The sequence below is a fragment of the Hyperolius riggenbachi genome, chromosome 4, assembly GCF_040937935.1.
Source record: "Hyperolius riggenbachi isolate aHypRig1 chromosome 4, aHypRig1.pri, whole genome shotgun sequence".
NCBI lineage: Eukaryota > Metazoa > Chordata > Amphibia > Anura > Hyperoliidae > Hyperolius > Hyperolius riggenbachi.
Window position 1 is genome coordinate 208,029,881 of NC_090649.1, and position 23,464 is coordinate 208,053,344.

The following is a 23,464-nucleotide window of genomic DNA, read 5'->3' on the forward strand; positions in this document are numbered from 1 at the left end:
CCCACTTCAGGTGCCCTTGAAGTAGTATGGTTGAATCAGAAGTTTATACTCATCTGTCACATTTTCATCTTCTCAGAGCCGCAATGAACTTATTGCTCATCTCAAGGATCAGCTACAGGAGATGAAAGCTAAAACCAGTATGGAAGACAAGTATGTGAAGAAAGATGTAGACCTGCAAGTGTCCCAAACACAGAAAAAATGCGGCATAGTTGAATCAGACCTGCAAATGGAGATCCAGGTAAGTCTGTTACTAATGTAACTTTTAATTGTAGTGGTCCTAAGCAAAAATTAAAAACTAAGTTACCCTTGTGCAAGTGAGCTGCTAAAATCATCTGTATCTTTTCTTTTAAACACCCCATAAATCCTGAGGTTATATAAAAGTTTTGCAGAAACGTGTTATATTGATACACCCCACTAAAATTTAGGTTAAAGTCATATTGTGACACATGGCCTGATTTATAAAGATAGGTACAAAGAAAATGAGTGGCCAAGAAAAATCACTTATTTCATCTATTCTGTGTAATTTGCCTCCCGGACATAATTTAAATGTTGTACAAACTGGGACAAATGGGCAAATAAAATGTGTGGGTTTCATCTATAGTAGTGCGTTTAATTTCAAAACTTTAATAGCTGAAAATTAAGAAATAATGATTTTTTTCCTCCTTCTTATATCCTTTAGGGCTCGTTTCCACTATAGCGAATCCGCATGCAGGCACCGCATGCGGATTCGCATAGGCAATACAAGTGGATGGGATTGTTTCCACTTGTGCGTCGTGCGGGTGCGTTTTGGTGTGCGGGGGAAATCTGCACGGCAGAGCCGTCAGATTTCGCGTGCGGCTGGAATGCGGGCGAATCGCCCGCAATGCTTTTAATAGGGAAATCGCATGCGGCTTTGTCATGCGGTTTTCCCCGCGATTTCGCGTGCGATTTCGCATGTAATGTTATGGAAATTTACACAGGCAGTGACATGGTTAAATTCGCCTGCTTCTTAGCCATGCGAAATCGCATGCGAAATTGCGGGGAAAACCGCATGCAGAAACGCATCCGCATGCGATTTCGTCCGCGGTGGAATCCAGGCGATTCCGCACCGCAACAGTGGAAACGACCCCTCAACCTTTTAGAGGATCAACCAATCTGAAACAGTCTGTATGCATGTTGGATTAGTGTGGCTCTGTACAATTAACAAGCTGACACATCATTGCATTCCAGCAGTTCTGGAGGTGTGGTTAGCTTACAGGGACAACAAAGGATAATTTGCATATCCAGCAGTGAAGCATCGTGGGAGACATCATATGCCCACTCCAATCGGAATAATCTTCTTCTGTTTTAAGAAGGCAAACTTGTGTTTTAGTTAAAGTGGATCCAAGATAAACTTACTAATTGCATAATTGTGTTTCTTTCGTATAGTTTATAGGGCATTCCTCAAGCCAAATAGTTTTTTTTGTTTTGTTTTAATACTCTAATTCCCTATAAACTAAACAAGACTCGCCCACAGCTCCTTTTGTGCCTTGGCACTGTAGCAAAGGCTTATGGGAGCTCAGTCTGGGCAGGAGGAGTTTACTAGCCATTGATTTCAGAGGCAAAGGGGAGGAGGAGAGGGGGACTGAATTTACACACAGGCAAGCTGATAGCATCTCCAGGCCTCAGCCTGGGACAATGTGACAAACAGAACATGGCTGCCCTCATTGTATCACAGGAATAAATAATCATACACTTTTGAAGCTGTTTGTAGCTAGATATGCTGTGTAAACTATCTAAACTTTAGATAAGATATATAGGCAAGTTACTTGTTATAGTTAGTTTGTGGTTAAAATAGAAGGCATTTGCGATAATTCAGCTTTAAGTGAGCAACTGTGGTTTCCCATAATGCATCACTTTTCAATATGCAAATTATCTCTTAATGCACCTGAAGTCAGGCTCACATTATTTCATTTAACAGCCCAGTGGTAATGCAGGCTGCATGTTTATCCTTTAAAAGAAATAGGGCAGTAATGCTGCATCTGAGTAACCTTACTGTCATTAACTAGTTGCCCCCTCAGGACTGGTTCACACTGCAAGTGCTTTTCTAAGTGCCAATGATTTTAAACATTTTTGCAAATGTAATGCTGTGTGTGTGTGTGTGTGTGTGCGTGCGTGCGTGCGTGCGTGCGTGTTTGTTAATCCCCCATAGCATTACATTAGTAAGTGCTTTTCAAATCACTGGTGCTTAAAGGACACCCAAGGTAAAAATAAACTGACTGATGAGAAAAACAATCGTATCTATCATCCTTCACCTAAAAATGACTTTTTTAGATATCCCGCAGTTTTATTTTGTATTGAAAGCTAGTTTTTAATTTTTTACTGTTTCACTGTCTCTGCTCAAAGACCTCTTTATTGATGTATGCCAGAGCTCAAATCTAAAACGTATTTACCTTTTTTATCTCTTTCCTGCTCCAGGAAGCCATTTACTTACAGGAAAGTATTTTATGGCTGTAATTACTTATCATTGAGGGTTATGCTATAGTCTGACACAGTCTGACCCGGTCCCGATACAGATAGAAACTGTCACTTGCATACCTGATGTTTAACTCTTTCACAAAAAATGAGGATTGGGGAGCGCTTGAAGTAATAAGAGGTCTGTAACTCTATACAGGGGAGCCGTTTCCCTTACACAGTTATCTGAAAAATAGATTGACTAGGGGAAGCGTCTACTTACAGTATCAAAAAAAGTTTATTAAGCATAACCAAAATTGCAGTTACATATCCCCCCCTAAATTACATGGCCGTGTATGCCTATCTTGTCAGCTGACCATCCATGCTAGCTCACACATACAAGCTGGTCGCACATACTCAGAACTAGGTCTTGACAGGCTATGTGGAACCTCCACACTCCAACTGTCATATGGGTTCAGTTCACTGAATTATTCACATCAGTTGATGAATCAGGAAAAGTAAATGACCATCTTCATTGTGAAATCACTGCCACAACACTGCACTGTTTCTCATATGTGCCCGATCAAAAAGGACTCATGCATAGTCTCTGAAGGAACACTACTGCGCAGACCATCCGCTGTATCCTCTCTTTCCCAGCACATTTCCTATTGCCTAATTTTCAAAATATAATAGCCCTCGAGCCTAGAAAGTGGCATGAGCTTTACACGGTGAGCTTCACTGATGAACAGTTAGCAATCAGTATTGTTTAGTGTATGGTTCTGTGCTATATAAATGTACCATAATACTTTGTTTACAGAAAGTTAAAGAAAAGAGGGATGAGGAAATAAGAGTCCATATAGAGATTGAAAATTTCCTCAGGCAGCATCAACAAGTAAGTTTCATTAGTGTTTCAATGATGGATCTCACCCACATTTTGCACCATGAATTGTGTTTCCATGTCAGCATGTTATGATCACTTCTGCAGCATGTACTGCTGGCTGCAGTTTTACTGAAGACAAGCAGTTTTTGATTTCTTTGCGTGCATTTGCTCGCATAGTTTTGCGTGCTCTTACACTGAGCGTTGATTCCATCTGCAGTCGCTCTGAAGTTAATGACAGATTAATATGCTTTTGTGAAAACAAACAATGTCTGTTGCAATGGAGCTGCAATCCCTTTCTTGCAGGCTGCATATCATTGTCTGCCCTTTCCTGCTGTCAGTCTGTGATTGATTGCCATTCACCTGTGTGGGAATCTGCATGTCTGTTCCCATTGGATGACCTCAGTATAAAGGACTGCTTCCTGCAGTGTTCCATGGGCTATCATAGTCTCAGATTCAGTCTGTTACTCTGTCCGGCCCCCACCTCATTCCTAGTCCGTGTGGACTGCGCTGACTCATGCGAAGGGGTCAGCGAGTCCTCCTAGCTCTGCTCTTGTTTTCAGAAGTTGTTACTTTGCTTGTCTTGCGTCATATATCGGTTCATCACCAATATATACGCATACTAGCACGTTTGTGATTTTCTTTGTATTCGTGTTACATTAATACATCAGTGTCGCTGATATATACGTACTCAAACTGTTTATATCCTGTGTTCAGTTAGTTAGTTTCCAGCACGTTTTGGTAGGTTGCGCGTATCGTGATCACCCGTGCTTAGCTAGTTCAGTCCTGTTCCTAGTCCTGCTCCAGTTCTTAGTCAGTGTTCCTTGCTTATGTCATATATCGGTTTATCGCCGATATATACATATGTCAGTTAGTCGTTTGTAGTTCATTGATCGCTGTAATCGTAATACGCTAGGAAATCATACCTATTGTATATTTGTATTACGTCTGCCTTCTTTGACTCTATTTCCCGACTATTCTGTCCTGTCCTTGTGAGGCACGCCACCGCTGCAATCGCATTGGCTGCCTCATTCCAGTCTGTCTTGTTATGGTCGCTTGCTGTCACTTAAGCAGTGACTAGTTAAGCAAGCGTTCATTCTGTTACCTGTCCTGATCTTCTGAGTTCTGGTTTATGCGCTCAGCGCTACCTTGCGCTGAGCCACTATAGTGGAAGGATTGCTTGTGGCTGTTCGGATCTACGCCTGCTCTGTGCGCCACATCTCCTGTTGAAGTCAGTCCTCTCCTCCACTAAACTGGGGATATCCTGGTTTCTTGTGCTAGCGTGTGTACCTCCTTCACGTCAGGATATACACTACGTGCTGACTGTGGAGGATATACCACCAAGCGTAACACAGCACAAGTACTATGACTGTGTAGTACAAATTCTCCAACCCAACCAGGGGCGTAACTAGAGATCACTGGGCCCCCTGCGAAACTTTGGATGGGGCCCCACCGCCCCCCACCCCCTTCGCTTTCTGCACAGGAAAACTGAGGACCAATGTGTTTTCCCCATGCAGATAAAAACACTTAGACTTAAAGGAAACATCAGGCAATCTATGCTACCCCCAGATCTACTTACCCGGGGCTTCCTCCAGCCCCTTGCAGCAGACAAGTCCAGCTCTGCTCCCAGTATGTACATACACACACAGCCGCATTATTTTACTACATGAGAGCACATGCTATATGGAGGAACAACAATGACATGCTGAACATAAGATATAGATAGTATCAATGTAACTTTGGCAAAACACTCAGAATGTCACTGATTGATACTCTTATTACGGGATCTTGGACTCCATGTGAGACAAAAAGCTCTCAATGAAGCAGCAACAGTAAGACATCAATCTCCACTCCATTGCATTGTAAAAGTATTCAGAGGCCATAAAGTCATTAGCCCGTGTGATAAGAATCTAGGAATCATTTTGCTGAAAAGGGAAAGTCTACAACTTTTTGTTTTTAAATGTGACTCCTTTGTTTGTAAGGTTGTACATCAAGTCTTTAGAACTTCGCAGCAGTAAGAGACAGATGTTTTTTACGAACCCTAGGGAGCAGGGACAGTGTACAAATTCCAAAGTGTGTGTGATTCCTTATCAGTGTGGTGGACACATGCAGTCAATATAACAATGCTGTGAGAGCAGAATACGTTTTTTTTCTCCATGCCCTTAGCTGTCAGTCTCTCAAACTTTTCCCCCCACGGGCCCCCTGTGGTGTCTGGGCCCCCCTACGGAGGCATCCCTTGCAGGGTCTATTGTTATGCCCCTGAAACCAACAAATGTATCTTGGTTTTACTGTATAGTAAGTCAGTATATGCATGTTTATCATGTTTACTACATATATATAAAAAAAAAATCAGATTATCTACGGTTGTATGGTCTACACCCATTACTCCATTGCCTTATGTTTACTACTGCTGAAAACTGACCATTTCAATGCTTTTAGAAAATGTTCTGCACGCTTATGTAAAATTTGGCGAGTGCTACAGATTAGACACCCAGGTAATCAATAGCTAGTAATGCAAATGCCTGCAAACATTCGGGATTTTTGAGTGCACATCATGACCTGGAGTGTCACTGATCTGGAGCAAACGCGCAGGATGGGAGTTACCGTAATCCTAAATACGACGTTAATGAAATTCCATCATTTTATTTTTGTATCGTAAAGGCTGAAATGTAGATTTAAAGCTTTTACTGAGAATTATGACATATTTTAATGTTTTTCAGCTCCCTCACAATTCTTGAATGTTTTCTTATCTCTTCTTTGCTCAGCCATATGTAGTTTTATCAACCCTGTTTAGTTATTAGTAAATCGGGATGGCAATACTTGGAAGAACTCCTGGAGAACCATCTGATCTGATCAGTTTGATCAGCTGAAAGATGTGTAAGGTTCTGATTTGCTGTGATAACTTCCTGGTTCAACACATGATCATGACCAGCACATTGGAGCCTTATAAATCAGAACTGATAGCATGTTTCTCCATGAATTCTAGGCATTTCCATCCCTATTCAGTAAAAGATTATGTCATTTATATCTCAGGATTCGTAACTCTAAAACTTCATACACACATTAGATGGTTCTTGGCTGAAGTGGGCAGTTGGAGCCGCCTGTGGCAAGAATTTAGAGTGTGTAAAGTAGGCCCCAAACCCCTCCACGCGTTAGCGAGTGATCCACCTGGCTGATCGACCGAGCGCTGGCTGAGGGCACTGGTTTTTTACTTACCCCACCCACTCCATGTTGTATAGATCCAATAGCCCACTTCCACTACTGTATGTGTAGCAACAGAATGATTCACCACACTAGAGGCTAGGAAAGCAGACCTTTGCTGTGGCCCGAGGGATCAAATCCCACAGTCCTCATATGGGTGTAAAAGGCTATACAGTGAGAAAAAGACCAAAGGAACACACCCTAGTTCTAAGTAGGATTGGGACTTTATATGTGTGTTTGTCACTTCAGGTATCTTTAACATAAGCCTGAAGTCAAAACAGTTGGCATTCAAACATTGCTTTGCCACACCGGAGAAGCAAAATATTAAAGGATACCCGAAGTGACATGTGACATGATGAGATAGACATGTGTATGTACAGTGCCTAGCACACAAATAACTATGCTGTGTTTCTTTTTTTTTTTCTCTGCCTGAAAGAGTTAAATATCAGGTATGTAAGTGGCTGACTCAGTCCTGACTCAGACAGGAAGTGACTACACTGTGACCCTCACTGATAAGAAATTCCCCTTTTTATCTCTTTCTTGCTCTCAGAAGCCATTTTCTGCTAGGAAAGTGTTTTATAGTTGGAATTTCTTATCAGTGAGGGTCCCACTGTAGTCACTTCCTGTCTGAGTCAGGACTGAGTCAGTCACTTACATACCTGATATTTAACTCTTTCAGGGAGAGAAAGGAAAAAAAAGGAACACAGCTTAGTTATGTGCTAGGCACTGTACATACACATGTGTATCTCATCATGTGACATGTCAGTTCGGGTATCCTTTAAAACAAAAAAAAACTCACAAAATATGCATAACATTACTTTTTTTTGTGCAGGAGTAGTTTATGCTTTTATTTTGAAATGGCCATAACATTTTGTAAATAAATCATTTATAATTGTATGTAAGTAACTGTGCCTGAACATGAGCTTTAAAGTAAACCTATGTCTAACTGTATATGGAGTTATGGTTGTGAAGTAAATTGTGCAAGCCCTTTCACCCTCAATGTGTTGCCCATATTTGCCAACTATCATTAGGTCGTTGCTCATTAATCCAGGCACCAGTATCACATGACTAGCGATGGTGACTGTTGGCCAGTAGATTCAGTTTGCCAAGGAACAACAGGTAAAAAGCACAATTTACATCTCAGGCTGGAGGATCAATCCTTGAACAGCTGGACACAGGTTCACATTAAGGTTGCAACAAGGATTAATCACTGGTATGTGCAACTAAAGTGATCATGAATTTTTCCCATGAAAATTTATAAACACTTAAACATTAGTTAATCAGTGGGAAGCATACAAAGCAGCTGTACAGTTTTGTGTAGCGTTGGGCAGCGTAAAACTAGCAGCGCAGAGGAATGATAACTTTTTTTTCAAATTTCTTCTATAGTCTGACAGTTATCAAGTGCTGCTTTGATGCATCGATTCCTGCACCAATCCTGATGAATTATTTATCAGAGTTTTATAGTTTTATGTACATAGTTGGAGCATTGTGTACTGTAAGAAAACAATAATGTTTATAAATTGGGCTTTTTATATTTTGGTGTGAAACATCAGTCATAATAGCTAGGATATTGATGAGTCAAGCTAATAAGGACATTCAAGGAAGGGAGCACCAATCTGCAGATATATATATATTTTTTTTCATGTGGTATCTCAGTACACAAAATGTGACACAAAGCAAGCTGGAGGTGCCTAGGCAACTGGGTGTTAGGGTAGCAACTGAAGGCTGACAGCAGTTAGCTCCTCATTCCCCTACTGATTACATAATTACTCCTTCTGTGCACATAAATCGGGGTCTGACTATTGCCAGTTCCCAAATTACAGTGTGTGAAAGGTTAGTGCCCAAATCTGGCACTACGTGGGCACCAAAATGACCTGCTTCACCTCCAACTTGCTTTGTGTACTGCGATACCACATGGAATAAACCAACATTTCCACAGGTCGCTGCTCCCTTCTTAGGCGTACAAATGAAATCGCCGCCAGGAGACTTGGGCGCAGGATACAGCCGATATATGACTTACCCTGCTCCTTCGGCGTTAATTACTATTCCCCCTCCAGGTCCATGTGGATGGTAGGGAATGATGTAATTCGGCTGCCAGTTATTGCTGGCAGCTGAATTACAGTGTTTTAAAGTGACTTCAGCTCCATCTTCTGATGGTGGCGAAGTTACTCACTGTGCGCCGCTGTAGCCGTAATTCCTATTACGGTCTACGGAGGAGTCCGGCTGCGCCCAAATCTCCTGGGTTGCACTGGACGTGTTCATTCTTAGATTTTCATTGCTGCTGTCTTAGGTGAAGCAGGTCCGGTGAAGTTCCAGTGGACCACCCAGGAATCCAAAGCTTCTGTTGCCTCTAGATCTCGTAGTGAATGACATATACTTGGGTGCTAGCTATACTCTCTCTCTTATATCACAAAGCTAAAAAGGATCAGTCTGACATTTTGATCAATTATCACAACAAATCTAAAGTTCGAGACATACACAGGGATATGAAGGAAAATGTGAATGTCTAACTTCATATAACCTACCGGTATGCCCGTATTTCTAATGTGTGCCCCTATTCAATCACATTTTTTTTGCCAATTATTATTCAGGATAATCGGTCATATTACTATTATCATTCTATGCAGTGCTGTACAGAGTATATAATCTTGTCACTTGACAAGCCTTCTGAGGGGCTCACAATCTAATCCCTACCATAGACATATGTCCATCATAGTCTAGGGCCATTTTTTTTTTAGAGTAAAGCCAATTAACATCTGTATGTTTTTGAGGTGTGGGAGGAAATCAGAGTGCCTGGAGAAAACCCACGCAGTCACAGAATGAACATACAAACTCAGTGCAGCTAGTGCCCCAGATAGTGTTATCTACTATGCTACCATGCAGCCCATAATGTCACTTCTATCCATCAGGAGTTGGAAGAGAAGCTGGAGTATTGGATGGAGAAGTATGACAAAGACACAGAGGAGAAACAAGCGGAACTAAATGATTTGAAGACAGCCAGAGTAAATGACCTCACATTGTTGCAGGATTTGGCCAAACAAGTAAGTACAAGACATGTCAGTACAAGGGAATTAGTCCTAAAATACAAAAAAAAAATAAAAAATTGTAGTAATAATGCTTGCCATGTTTTTTTTTCTGTTTCATGGGACTGTTCATCTCTTTACTGTGGTTTTAGTTTTTCCTCCCCCCCCCCCCCCCCCCCCCACCCGCTTATTTTTAAATGTAAATATTGTAGGCAGAACAGGCGCTGAGACAGTGCAGACTTGTTTTCATCTTGTCTTCATTGACATTTTAGTCTTACATACTACACTCTCAGATAGTCTACTGTTGCATAACTGTAAACCTTGGTAAGAGACAGGGGCCGGTACACAATTAACTTTTTCTCCTAGGAGATCATTTTTCATTTATTTAGAATAACTTTAAGGACTTTGCAATTGAAAAAGTACCAAAAAAGTAGGAGGAAAAGTACTATAAAACTTATTTTGAGTGTTTTCTTGCTTGTTAATGACAGGCAGTAAAATATCCTGTAGGAGAAAACTCAGGAGAAAATTAATTGCATATTGTCACAGGAGCCCTGGTGGCTGGAACACGAAATGCCTTCCAAACGGTTCCAGCGCACAGATCGTGCAAACTGTGGTCGCAGTCAATGCGCAGAAACCGTTGGGAATTGGCCGCAGACAAACCAGAAGGGAGCCTGTGGGTTACGGAAATACACTTTACACACTATTTCAGGGTATATCTGCCACCACCACTGGTATGGGCCAGTGGTCCCTACCGACTGACTGACTGACTGACTGATCCTGCAAATAAAACAGTTAAAACATGCTGTATCCTGTCTAGATATCAATAATAGTAGCGACTCCTCAGAGACCTGAGTTCAGTTTCTGTGTATGGCTGTATAGCAGGTGTAGCGGAACAGTAAACGACTTTGATAAAGTCTTTATTTACGTGCAATATAAATAATTAATCGTTAAAATTAACAATTATAGAGACAAATGATAACACAGTATAAAAGAAACTAAAAGGGATAAAAAAAATACTTAGATTTATGGAAAGATGTCCTTTTGTGGGAAAAACGTGTAGAGTTCCTTTTGTTTCAGTTCAAAGTTCAGAGTTCAGACCAGGTGGATGCCAGGATATCCTCAAGCTGGCACAGATGTGATCAAGATGGTGTTTCAAGGTGGAGGACCCTTGCGTTTCAGCCTGTCAATAGTTTTATCACCCATCGCTGCGGGGAGTAGCTATAACAGGCACAAGTCCAGCCTTGGGAGGATGGAGCAGGGGCTGTCCCACCCTTACAGACCCTCAGACTGGCAAAATTCTAGTTCGGCCCGTCTTGGGGTGCATGTGGGGGCAGTTAAAACCTATACCGCATATTCACACTCAGCATGATTTTACGAATCCTAGGACATGAAATATGACAGGTCTATCATGAGAATTTACCCCCCGTTTCTTCAAACCCATATTGCTATGAGAGTTTTAGGGGACAGAGTTCTGGGAATTTCACAGAACCAGCACTGGGACTCATGCTACATTTTCCCCACATTTGGCGAAGCTGCCATCTCAGGAACCCCGGAAATATGACAGATCATAGGAAGTTATGGATTATGCTATGAGCCTCAGGTCATTCAGGGTGTGTGCTGGCAGCTGGCTTCCCTTTGATCCTTACCAGGGAGCAAGGTGTCAAGACCTCCCGGGAATTCGTAGCCTGCCTGGCTGAATCTAGACCTCCTTATCAGAGTGAAACCGCTGGCATATCCTCTGAGAGGGGCCATTAGCTCTCCAGGGGGCCGGGGAACCAGCTTGTCACAGCTATGTGCTAAACGCAATTAACTACCTTTCCCAGAACTGTCTATCTTAAAACCAAAGTTTGTCATTCTGAGCCCTGCAATAGATGTGCAATCTATTGCGGTGATCAGAAACGACTGCTGTATCTGCGATTTTTATGCGTTTTGGACGACTGGGCGTCGCCTGGCATCACACATATAGTGTTACATCTTGACATTTTGTCATGGGAGCCCTGGCTTACCTCCATTGCGGAGTGTTTCGTTTACACGTGTCTTGCAATTCGTGCATTTTAAAGCCCACACACCTGACCCTTTAAAATTTTGTCTCCTCACACACCGGTGCAGAAGACACCTGTCAGGGCCTTCATATTTCAGAGGTTGAAAGCGGGACCCGGGAGAAGACTGAAGCTGTGGCCAGGGACACACGTCACTTCTAGGGGCTGGAAGAAGCCCCAGGGTAAGTAAAGATTTTGTCGCCTCAGACATCCTTTAAAGAGAACTCAAGGTGGGTTTGAAGAATATTATCTGCATACAGAGGCTGGATATGCCTATACAGCCCAGCCTCTGTTGCTATCCCAAACACCCCTAAGGTCCCCCTGCACTCTGCAATCCCTCATAAACCACAGCCGCCGCTGCTGACACGCAGCTTGTCAGAGTGGGCTGTGTTTATCTCTATAGTGTCAGTCTGCTGCTCTCCCCGCCTCCTGCAGAACTCTGTTCCCGCCTGCGTCCCTTTCCTCCCTCCCTGATTGGAGGGAAGGGACGGGGGCAGGGACCGGAGCTATGCATTAGGCGGGGGGAGCAGCCAAGACTGACACTACAGATGTAAACACAGCCTGCACAGCATGGCTGTGATTTATGAGGGATTGCAGAGTGGAAGGGGACCTTAGGGGGGTTTGGGATAGCAACAGAGGCTGGGCAATATAAGCAGACCCAGCCTCTGTATGCAGATAACATTCTTTAAACACACCTCGGGTTCTCTTTAAGCTCATTTCCATTATATTTGGGTTTTCCATACACAACCTGTTCTATTTTGTTGAACTTAGTTGGAAAACCACAAATGTGCCACAAATATTGCATTTACACTGTGGTTTTTGTACGTAACTAGTGCACCAGACTAAACAAACAGGTTTTCCTCAGTGTCTGATAGTCTGAATATTTTAGTATTTAGGAAAAGCTCATCTACATGTAACAATACCTTTTTTAAGTTAATAATGTTTTGTCACATAAGGACCATATAACTGAGAATCTGTTTTCACCATTCTAGTACGAGGACTATGAGAAAGTAATTATTCAAGATCGTGTGGAGAAAGAGACAGCACAAAAGCAGAGGAAACAAGAACAAATGGAACTAGCCAGTGCCATTAAGGTAAACTAATAAACTAATCCAGCAGCATTCTCTATTAATAGACACAAATCAAAGGTGGCCACTAACGATCCAATTTCTAGTGAAAAATCATTCAAGCGATCAGATAATTCTGATCGGATCACTACATCATCAACAAACCAATCTTTGCTTCCTATCTATCATAAACAACAAGAAAATCCAAATTTTGGTTTGAGGAAATTCCAATCGGACTGTTTTTATAATAGTATACAATGAACAGAGGCGCCAAAAGTATAAGATTAGATAAAATGAGCTTAAAAACCAACTTAAATGGCAAAATTGAAGGAGGAAGTGGTGGTCTTACCTCCCTCAAGCAGACACGACAACGACTGCGATTCAGACAGTCAAACACATTTATTAGGAACTCCAAAAAGAAATGCAACGCGTTTCGCAGGTTCAACCCCGCTTCATCAGGCAATATAGGGAGGAGTATCAAACAATCTGCACAAGGATTCAAATTAAGCGCCTCTGTGTTTTTATAATAGTTTGTGATCGATTGTGTCCATCAAGGGAGATTATTTACAACCAAACTATTTTTTCGCTAGGAATTGGACTGTTAGTGGCCACCTTAATGCAGTCAAGGCATCCTACTTGGGCCCAGTCTGTTCAGCACCACAAGGGTTTAATAAAGCACAACTCTGTGTACCCCTTCTCAAAGTGCTGCTCCTCTGTCTCTGCACCCAATCTGTTTATGTCCCTGCCAGCCTGCTAACTTGTGGATGAAGAATCATTTTTACATAATCCATCCCCCACAGCTCCCAACAGTGTGACTGGAAAATGGGTGGTTCCTATCTTATACAGATTAGGAAGCTGACAACCCCTGGCAATGGCGCTGACACACTGATGGAGGAAGAGCAGCGGGAGCCCGAGTCATAGAGAGGGGTGGGATTATTTGCAGTGGGCCACCGTTGGGACTGCTGATGGGAGGGCACAATGGGGACAATTCTAGGACAGAAGGGGGTTACAGTGGAGGGGGCTTACAAAGGGGAATGTATTGAGAATACTGGGACTGTGTGTGTGTGTGTGTGTGTGTGTGGGGGGGGGGGGGGGGGGGGGTTTAAAAAAAAAAAAGAGACAATAGAGTATAAATAGACAATATGGGTGGACACTAAATACAGGGTAAGGGCCTCAGTGGGGGCGGTACTGGGACAGAATGGATACAAATACAGTGGATACAAATACAGGAAGGGATGCTCAATGGTTGCAGGATTGGGACAGAAGGAGGTCACAGCAGGGACATCCATTACAGGGAAGGACCACATTAGGAACAGTATTAACCTGGGAAAGAAGGAGATCATAGTAGGGACACTAATGTGGAGGGGGTTCACACTGGGTATACAAAGTATAAATAAGAAGGGGGTAGAAGAGGGCTACAATGGTGGCAAGAAGAGGCCATAGTGCGGACATTACACAATGGAGATACTAAGGGGAGATGGAGGGGGCTTACAGTGGTGATACTAACTACGGAGAGGAGGGTGCTGGTTGACACTGAGGGAAGGGACGACAGGGGTAGCACTAAACAGAGAGGGAAAAGTACGTGCTTACAGGGTTACACCAACCACAGGGGATGGGGTACAGAGTGTACCTTCTATCTTGCAGTCTCGTCACTTTTCTATACTCCACTTACCACCATGAACCAAGCCTAATTGGCCAAAGCTGTTACTTTGCTTAGGCCTAGCTTAGCCATAATCTGGCTCTATCTGTATGCACTTCTTTTCAAAGTGTCTATATTTCTAACATGCCCATAAATATATATATCATATAACAGTTCCTGTTTTGTTTCCCACATTATGATTGCACCAATATCTCTTTTCTTTAGATCCAAGCATGGTGGAAAGGCACAATGGTGCGAAAAGGTCTGGGACCTTACAAGAAAGCCAAAAGCAAAAAAGGGAAAGGAAAAGGAAAAGAGAAAGGCAAAAAAGGGAAGAGCAAAAAGGGAGGGAAGAAGAAGTGAAGCGTGTTCTGGATATAACCAAATAAAATGAAAATATAAAATGAACATTTGCATGTAATATATTCCTTCCTCTTGAGTTGTGTTGATGACTCTGACCTTACAATGCTAGAGTTTCAGGTTTGAGTTGCGACTAGAAGAGCATTATCTCAATTGAGTTTGTAAATTCTCAGTTTCTATGGGTTTCCTCAAGACACTCCAGTGCTTACATTTAATAAAGGCACACAGTAAAAATGGTACAAAATAATGCCAATTAGGGTTGCAACGGTATGAAATATGACAGTGTGATAACAGTCTACACAATTATTGCCTTGTCGCTAATCTTTTGGGGGGCCGCGCTCAGCGACGGGGGACAACGGAGTAGTGAGGGAAGCCTCATTAGGATCCTGAGGCTTCCCTCTCTTAAGGCAAGTAAGCTTTGGCTGGGGTACACTTTAAAGTTAAAGTACGGCCAGAACCTGAAAACTTCGGGATCTGGCCACCTAATACCCAAACTAGCTAGATATTGGTGCTGGTAGCCAGTATAGTTGCCCCCCAGGATAGCTTAGCAAGGTACGCGCCTCCAGTATAGGTAGTCAATATTGTTGCCCCAGGATAGATACGTATAGGTGCCCCTAGTATAGTTATAGATGGCTCCAATGTAGGAAGCTAGTATAGTTACCTCAGTATAGGTGTCTCCAGTATAGGTAGCTAGTATAGTTACCCCCAATATAGGTGCCTCCAGTGTAGGTAGCTAAACCAGTTCCCCCTTTATAGGTGCCTCCAGTGTAGGTAGCTAGTATATTTCTCACAGTATAGGTATAGATACCTCCAGTGTAGGTAGCTAGTATAGGTCCCCCGGTATAGGTGCCTCCAGTGCAGCGGCGGGAGAAAGCAGGCAGAACCTACTCACCTTCCTTCTTCAGCCAGCCACACACAGCATCTATCTTGTTCCTCCCAGGCATCGTCACTTTAATAACAGCGCCCCCTGTGATGACATGCGGCTAAGTCATTACAGTAGGCTCTGTTACCAACCCGACGATGCCTAGGAGGAAGTAGATTGTAACCATGTGTGGCGAAGGAAGGCGAGCAGTTTCTGCCCGCTCTCCCCCGCCGTTGTGTCCGCTCTTCTGCAGTCGATGCGGCCGTTCTCACCCTGCCGATGCAACGCTCTTGCCCCGACCCCTAATACCCATTAAACGTAATTGTGCATGGCATGATTACCATGCACAATTAAACCGTGGTATACTGGTATGACCCAAATGCCAATAGTAGAAAATGCTCCGTCTAACTAAACTGCCCGATTACCGTCTGACTTTAGTGTGTTGGACGATAATCGGGTGTATTTAGGCATGCAAATAACTAGACGAGCGACTGATAACAGGTGTTGCGCACGATCCAACTGTTGGATCTATGTTGGCCTACGGTCGTATGATATTGTGCAGTTGGTCCTTGTGTACAAGTCCTTTGACATCTTGTACTGGTTTTGAATGCGTAGTCAGTCGGGTGCATAATGTAAATAAGTTGGTCGTTTGTATCTAGGCGTGTGGACATAAAGGTCGTGGAGGTGATCAGGTCATGCGTGCGGTCGTGTGCATGTTGTGCACTCTTTGGGCGTGTGTATGAGCCTTGACCCACCGACATCAGGGACTCCCTGTATTATCTCAGTGTCCTCCTCCGCTGCCCCATGTATGGGTAAAAACAGCAGGAGCACATCTCTCACCACATCCATCGGAGCCGGCAGAGATCAGAGACCTCTCCTCTCTCTCACTGCTTTCCTAGTGCAGTCTTCTGCTGATTGTATCATTACATGCTACCAGCACTAGGTGAATAGTGAAGGAGAGGCGAGATCTCAGATGATGAGGTGAGAGACGCCCTGCCACTGCTTTTATCTATACACAGGATAACACAGAGGACACCAAGGGAGACATAAGAGGTACACAATTGGGACAACATCTACAAGACGTACCTGAATCTTGGACACACCAGGTTTATTTTTTTTTTTTCTCCTTGGTTGTTGTCCTCTAAACCTAGTTGTGTCTTATATTCTGATATACTGTATATGGTACACTATGGCCCAGCAGTATAGTCTAATTTCATAGCGGCTCTCTAAATACCAGCCACACCTTGTGCCCTTTTTGCCTGCTTTAACTCCAGTTTCCTACCTCATCCCCAAAACATTCTATTGCATCAACTGGTTAACCTCACCATGACTGGCATTCGATTATTGTACAATCATGCTTCCCTGGATGGGAATGTGCAGATTGATGCCTGCTGATAGGACCGTGCATGCACAATAGCCCACAACTGGTCCCATTGGTGAGCTTTTGGAGGGGCAAGTGAGGTAACCACAGAACCTGCAAGGCTACAATGGGCTGGAAAAAGCTCAAAGTAAAACTGTATTTCTTTCCCCCACTTAAGTACACTTTAAGGTCCAGCCTGATAAATTTGTAATGGGGTCCTTGGAGTGCTTGGCTCCCTCACCCCTTCTGAATACACGGTCATGTTAACATATGTAATGTTAGCAAAAAAAAAAAAAAAAAGCTGTGTTATACCACCTTTGGGGGCCTATTTTAATTTATCAGTGTATGCTCTCTTTTTTTTTGTTGGTTAAGTTTTAAAACATTTGCATTGAATGTCTTTTTTTCTTTTCAAAAACTTCAATAAAAAGTTGAAAAAAAAAGTTCAGCTGTTGCCGCTTTTTATGCCTAGTGAGCTTCCACATCCAGTAACGATTACCTAATTCACTTTGTCATAGTGACACACATTTTATAACCTCCATTGGGAAAGCTAAGAAGTTATGTGCCTCTGTGTGGGTTTTACAATGGGCCTCCCAAAAGTACTTCTTAATTAATGGATAAAGAATACCACAGCAGCATTGTCAGATGTTTAACTACATGACGACTGCATTACGCTGATGGGCATGACCGCGGCTGCAGCCCCAGGACCACCTAACGCCGATTGGCGTTAAGTCCTGGAGCTGCAGTTCCCTAGAGAACAGCCGTGCACATGCGCGATCGTTCCCTGCCAGTTTACGGTGCGGAGCTCCATGATTAGCCTGCTAGCCACCAATCACGGCTAGCAGGCTGTAAACGAAAGGGGAAAGAAACATCCGTACAGCCCTGTACGAGATCGGAGATCCCCGGCCTCTGATTGGATCGACGTCCTGTTCATTTCTCTAGGCTGAGGGGAGGGAGGAAGGAAAGAGAGAGAGAGAAAGAGCCTCTATGAGGCAGAAAACAAAAAAAAAAAAGTGGCAGCAGCGATCGGACACCTCCGGTAGCATGTCCCCTTAGGGACAAAAATAAGGAGGGGAGTCCGATCGCCATGCTTCTTAGCTGGGCTGTGCAGGAGGCTGAAAAGCCCAGTGCAGCAAGAAAGAGCCTAGTCTTTAGGGGGGGGTTTAACACTGCGGTCATCAAGTGGTTAAACAGGATAGGGCAACCAGTAATAAAATAATTACTACCATTCAAAGCACACATAAAAGAGGAAATCATTAGTACCATAGCACTATTGAAGAACTAATACAGAAGTTGAAGGAGGGCCCTAGTGCAGCCGCAAGCTCTTCATCCCCCATCTTTATGCCACTGATAACCTCTTATAGGTTATTAGGAAGTTAACCACTTGAGGACCCACCCTTTACCCCCCCCTTAAGGACCAGCGCTGTTTGTTGTGATCTGTGCTGCGTGGGCTCTGCAGCCCCCAGCACAGATCAGCTGGCACACAGAGCAATCAGATCGCCCCCCTTTTTTCCCCCCTATGGGGATGATGTGCAGGGGGGGTCTGATCGCTCCTGCCTGCAGGCATGTTGCAGCGGGGGGGGGGGCACCTCAAAGCCCCCCTCCGCAGCGAAATTCCCCCCCTCCCTCTCCTACCTGTCATGCCCAGTGATCCGGGCTGCACAGGACGCTATCCGTCCTGTGCAGCCAGTTACAGGCTGTCCCCTGTCACATGGCGGCGATCCCCGGCCGCTGATTGGCCGGGGATCGCCGATCTGCCTTACGGAGCTGCTGCGCAGCAGCGCTGTACAATGTAAACAAAGCGGATTATTTCCGCTTGCGTTTACATTTAGCCTGCGAGCCGCCATCGGCGGCCCGCAGGCTATTCACGGAGCCCCCCGCCGTGAATTGACAGGAAGCAGCCGCTCGCGCGAGCGGCTGCTTCCTGATTAATCAGCCTGCAGCTGGCGACGCAGTACTGCGTCGCTGGTCCTGCAGCTGCCACTTTGCCGACGCACGGTATAAGCGTGCGGTCGGCAAGTGGTTAAAGAGAGCCTAAACTGAGAAGAATATGGATTTTTCCTTTTAAAATAATACCAGTTGTCCGACTCTCCTGCTGATCCTGTGTCTCTAATACTTTTAGCCACAGACCCTCAACAAGCATGCAGATCAAGTGCTCTGACTGAAATCAGACTGGATTAGCTGCATGCTTGTTTCAGGTGTGCGATTCAGCCACTACTGCAGCCAAAGAGATCAGCAGGACTGACAAGCAACTGGTATTGTTTAAAATGAAAATATCCATATCCCTCTCAGTTAAGGTTCCCTTTAAACCGCAGTTGAACTTCTTCCAGCTGTAGACATACTATGTTTTAGTTTTGTTTTTTGTTGTTGCAGGGGCCGCTGCATTCCCTGTAACAGCAGGAATACAAAACATTGTGTCGCACACAGTGAAGTATACAATAAATGGTATCCTTCACTGCTAACACGCACGTTTTATTGCAGTAATGCACTGCATGCAATACCGGATGCCATTGCACCGCAAGCACCCACCGCACAGTGAAGATCGCATTGTTGACACATTACAAAGCGGCCGTTATGCCACTGACTGTACCACACCACTGGGAATGTAGCCTCATAGCACTATAAACCTGTTAAGGCCAATTGGATGTATATACCCGTCCAGTTTGTAAACATAGCTTCAATCAGAAGCCGCATTCATTCATTAAATTGAAAGTAAAAATTTTACTGAACTCTGGTCCCCCACCTTTTCGTGTCCCTACCTCTCCCTCTAGATTGTAAGCATTTGGCAGGATCCTCCTCGTGTCTTCTACCTGATCACGTACACCCATCCTATGGACAGGGCAGGATTTGTACTCTTTGCTGCCCAAGGCCACTGTCACCAGCTGCCCCCCTTCAGTATAGGTAGCGAGATGACCCCTCCCCTCCAGTATTGGTAGCCAGATGACTCCCTTATTTCCTCCCTTTCAATATAGGTATCCTGCTTCCCTCCACACTGCAGCAGCCAATAATATCACGGACATCACCATTCTTCTTCAGCACTGAAGCACCGTCTTCATCAGCCACCGCAGTCAGGCACTTGCCTGATCTCCCTGCTTGCAAATGCTGCACCAGTTTAGCATGCTGCCCACCCACCTTTGCTCCTGTTGTGCCCTAGGCCATGGCCTAGGCGGCCTTAGCCTAAATCTGACCCTGCCTATGGATCTGAGTGAACTCTACTTGCCTAATCTCCATGCTCCCATCCAGTAACTGACTAAGCATTACCTTGTACACTGTGCTGCGTGATCTGGCTTGCATCGATTCCTGTATTGTCTTATTGCTGTATGTCACCCCTGAATATTGTCTGTAACCATAATTAATGTTCAGCACTGCATAATATGTTGGTGCTTTATAAATACAATAAAGAAATTACTAAATGTATGCACAATATCCTGGCCACTCTAACTCTGCAGGCCATTTAAGACTCTCATGCACATAAGAGTGTAATCAGTATGGTTAGCCATAATTGTACCAGTATGAGAAAGTCTTCTAGTTGCCATTTGGGTAGATTTACCCAGCATGATGTTCAAATCTGTATGGGAGTAAATGACACCAGCAGGGGCGTAACTAGGCCCCACCGGGCCCCCCTGCAGATTTTCTGAGCGGGTGCCCCCCCCCCCCGGGGCCCGCTCGCGGCCGTTTTGTGGGTGCTGGAGGGGTGGCAGCATGAGGGGAAAGCCTTGCCCACAGTCGGCGGGGAGAGGGGTAGTTCCCCCCTCTCCCTCACCTCGGGGCTCTCCCCTCTGCGCTCCCCTCCAGCTCGTAAGTGTCTGTGGGGCTGTGGTGGGCAACGAGCGGCGGGCAGATACATACCTGCTTCCGTGCGTTCCATCGGAGACTTCTCCCTCTAGCGGCTGACGTCACTTGCGCAGCATGCCACACATGCGCAGTTGGCCCTGGACTGGAGGACTTTCCAGGGCCAATTACGGACAAACGTGGAGTCGGAGGAGTATGGCATGGGAGCGATCAGCCTGGAGGAAGCCCCAGGTATGTACATTTTGTTGTTTTATCCTTATGTCCGGTTCGCTTTAAGCATGCCTGATCAGCTTTTTCTCCATTACTCATGTAACTCTGTAGTTACAAACTACCCAACAAGCTCATGGTGAACCAAGACTCATTGGAGTGTGTAAGAAGCTACAACAGACCAAAAACCCCTCTTTATAAAATGTTAAGCAAAACAAACGTTTGCCGCCTTAAAACAGAATGAATTTGCCAATTCCTTCCATTTTAAGAAGGCAAACAGTCTGTTTTGTATAACTCTGTAATGCAACCTATGTAACATGAGTATGGGTCATTCATGTAACACTGCCGCTACAGTCATGGGCAGGATAACAACTGTCAGAACAGAAAATTATCTGTCATATGTGGTCTATGTGGACCTTTAAGCCTGCCATACACTGGAAAACTTTCTCCTAATGTGCCCAAAAGATGGATCTCTCTCTGACATCTGATCAGAAGGATCACACACCACACATTGATTTTTAATAAATTTCCGCATGAAGAACACAAAAAAGGATATACTATTTTTGTTTTTTTACTCTGTTAGGGGTCCTCTTAATACAAAGAAAAGTAACTTAAATATTTTAGGGAAACTTCCCATTAGAGAGACACTGAAGCGGGAAAAAAAAATATGATATACTGAATTGGTTGTGCAGTACGGAAAATTACTAGAAGATTAGTAGCAAAGAAAATATTCTCAGTTATATAGTGTTTTTTTCTAACATTGCATCATTCTATAATATGTGCAGTTTACATGAACACTCAGCATTCTAAATGTTTTTACAGAGCATGCTGTGAACTATTGACCTGTCCTCTGGCAGAGAAAAAGAAAATCCTTGCCTGATAGCTCAGATAATAACCATCAGAGCGCTGAGCTCTCTGTGACTTTGAAAAGTGGTAGAGCTCAATGGATTTTTTGAATAGATAACAACTGGAGTCTCTACTCTTCCTGTACTGGAAACAACAGACTTATGTCTCTGCTCCTAATGTTTTATTTCGGAGCTGTACTACACATACAAACCATATCAATTTTTTTTGCTTCAGTGTCTCTTTAAAGTGTATGATTCAACTAGCTGAATTTACCATTTGATATAGCAACATATAGCATAATGGCTGCAAGTCTTCCCTGCTGATGTACACAAAGTAAGCCAGAGATGTCAAATGATAAAGATTTGATACTTACCCGGGGGGTCTGCCGTTCAGCTGCTATTAGCCCCGGTAACTGACTCAGTCTGGGTCTACTGCACATGTGTGGACCTCCCACACATGCGCAGCAGACCCGGACTGAGCCAGTTACCGGGGCTGATTGCGGCTGAACGCCACACCATGGGAGGCCGGCGTGGGACTCAGATGAGCTTAGGGGGTTGGAGGAAGCCGAGAGTGAGTATCAAATCATTATCATTTGACATCTCTGGTTTACTTTAACCACTTGCCGACCGCACGCTTATACCGTGCGTCGGCAAAGTGGCAGCTGCAGGACCAGCGACGCAGTACTGCGTCGCCAGCTGCAGCTTAATTAATCAAGAAGCAGCCGCTCGCGCGAGCGGCTGCTTCTTGTCAAATCACGGCGGGGGGCTCCGTGAATAGCCTGCGGGCCGCCGATGGCGGCTCGCAGGCTAGATGTAAACACAAGCGGAAATAATCCGCTTTGTTTACATTTGTACGGCGCTGCTGCGCAGCAGCGCCGTAAGGCAGATCGGCGATCCCCGGCCAATCAGTGGCCGGGGATCGCCGCCATGTGACAGGGGACGTCCTGTCACAGGCTGCACAGGACGGATAGCGTCCTGTGCAGCCCAGATCTCCCGGGGGCAGCAGGTAGGAGAGGGAGGGGGGGAATTTCGCCACGGAGGGGGGCTTTGAGGTGCCCCCCCCCCGCCACCCACAGCAGGCAGGAGAGATCAGACCCCCCCAGCACATCATCCCCATAGGGGGGAAAAAAGGGGGGCAATCTGATCTCTCTGCCTGCACGCTGATCTGTGCTGGGGGCTGCAGAGCCCACCCAGCACAGATCAGCTAAAACAGCGCTGGTCCTTAAGGGGGGGTAAAGGGTGGGTCCTCAAGTGGTTAAAGCACACCTGAAAAGAGAGAAATATGGAGGCTGACATTTATTTAATTATAAAACCATGCACACTGCCTGGCTGTCCTGCTGATCATCTTACTTTAGGCAGGGGTCACACTTGTCGGCTTTTGTGCATGTTTTATGCACAGAAAAACTGATTTCAACTGAGAACTCATGTTAATCAATGGGCTAAGTCACACTTGAATGCAGAGATTGCACGCAAAAAAAAAAACTGACATCTTGCGCAATTTGTCAGTTTTCTCTATAAATTACATTAGCCGCTGTAAGGCAGGGGTCACATTTGTCTTTCAGTTTTCTGAAAAGTGTAGAAACTGAAAGACAAGTGTGACCCCTGCCTGAATCATTTTAGCCATAGACCCTGAATAAGCATGCTGATCAGGTGCTCTGAATTAAAGGACAACTGTAGTGAGAAGTATATGGAGGCTGCAATATTTATTTCCTTTTAACCCTCCTCTTATGTTAGGGTCAGAACCGACCCGTTTTCAGGTTTTGAATGTCTATAAGTATTACAT

General features: G+C 44.5%; 1 protein-coding gene across 1 annotated transcript in view; it reads left to right on the top strand.

The window, feature by feature from the left end:
* IQCG (IQ motif containing G) overlaps window positions 1–14,666 on the top strand; it is a 44,662-nt gene extending 29,996 nt beyond the window's left edge. Inside the window, exons 6-10 of the mRNA XM_068281294.1 lie at window positions 77–238; window positions 3,230–3,304; window positions 9,400–9,531; window positions 12,545–12,646; window positions 14,484–14,666. Of these exons, the coding sequence (XP_068137395.1) occupies window positions 77–238; window positions 3,230–3,304; window positions 9,400–9,531; window positions 12,545–12,646; window positions 14,484–14,621 (609 nt within the window). The 3' untranslated portion in view covers window positions 14,622–14,666. The remainder of the gene's footprint in view (window positions 1–76; window positions 239–3,229; window positions 3,305–9,399; window positions 9,532–12,544; window positions 12,647–14,483) is intronic.
* The last annotated feature ends 8,798 nt before the right edge of the window (window positions 14,667–23,464 follow it).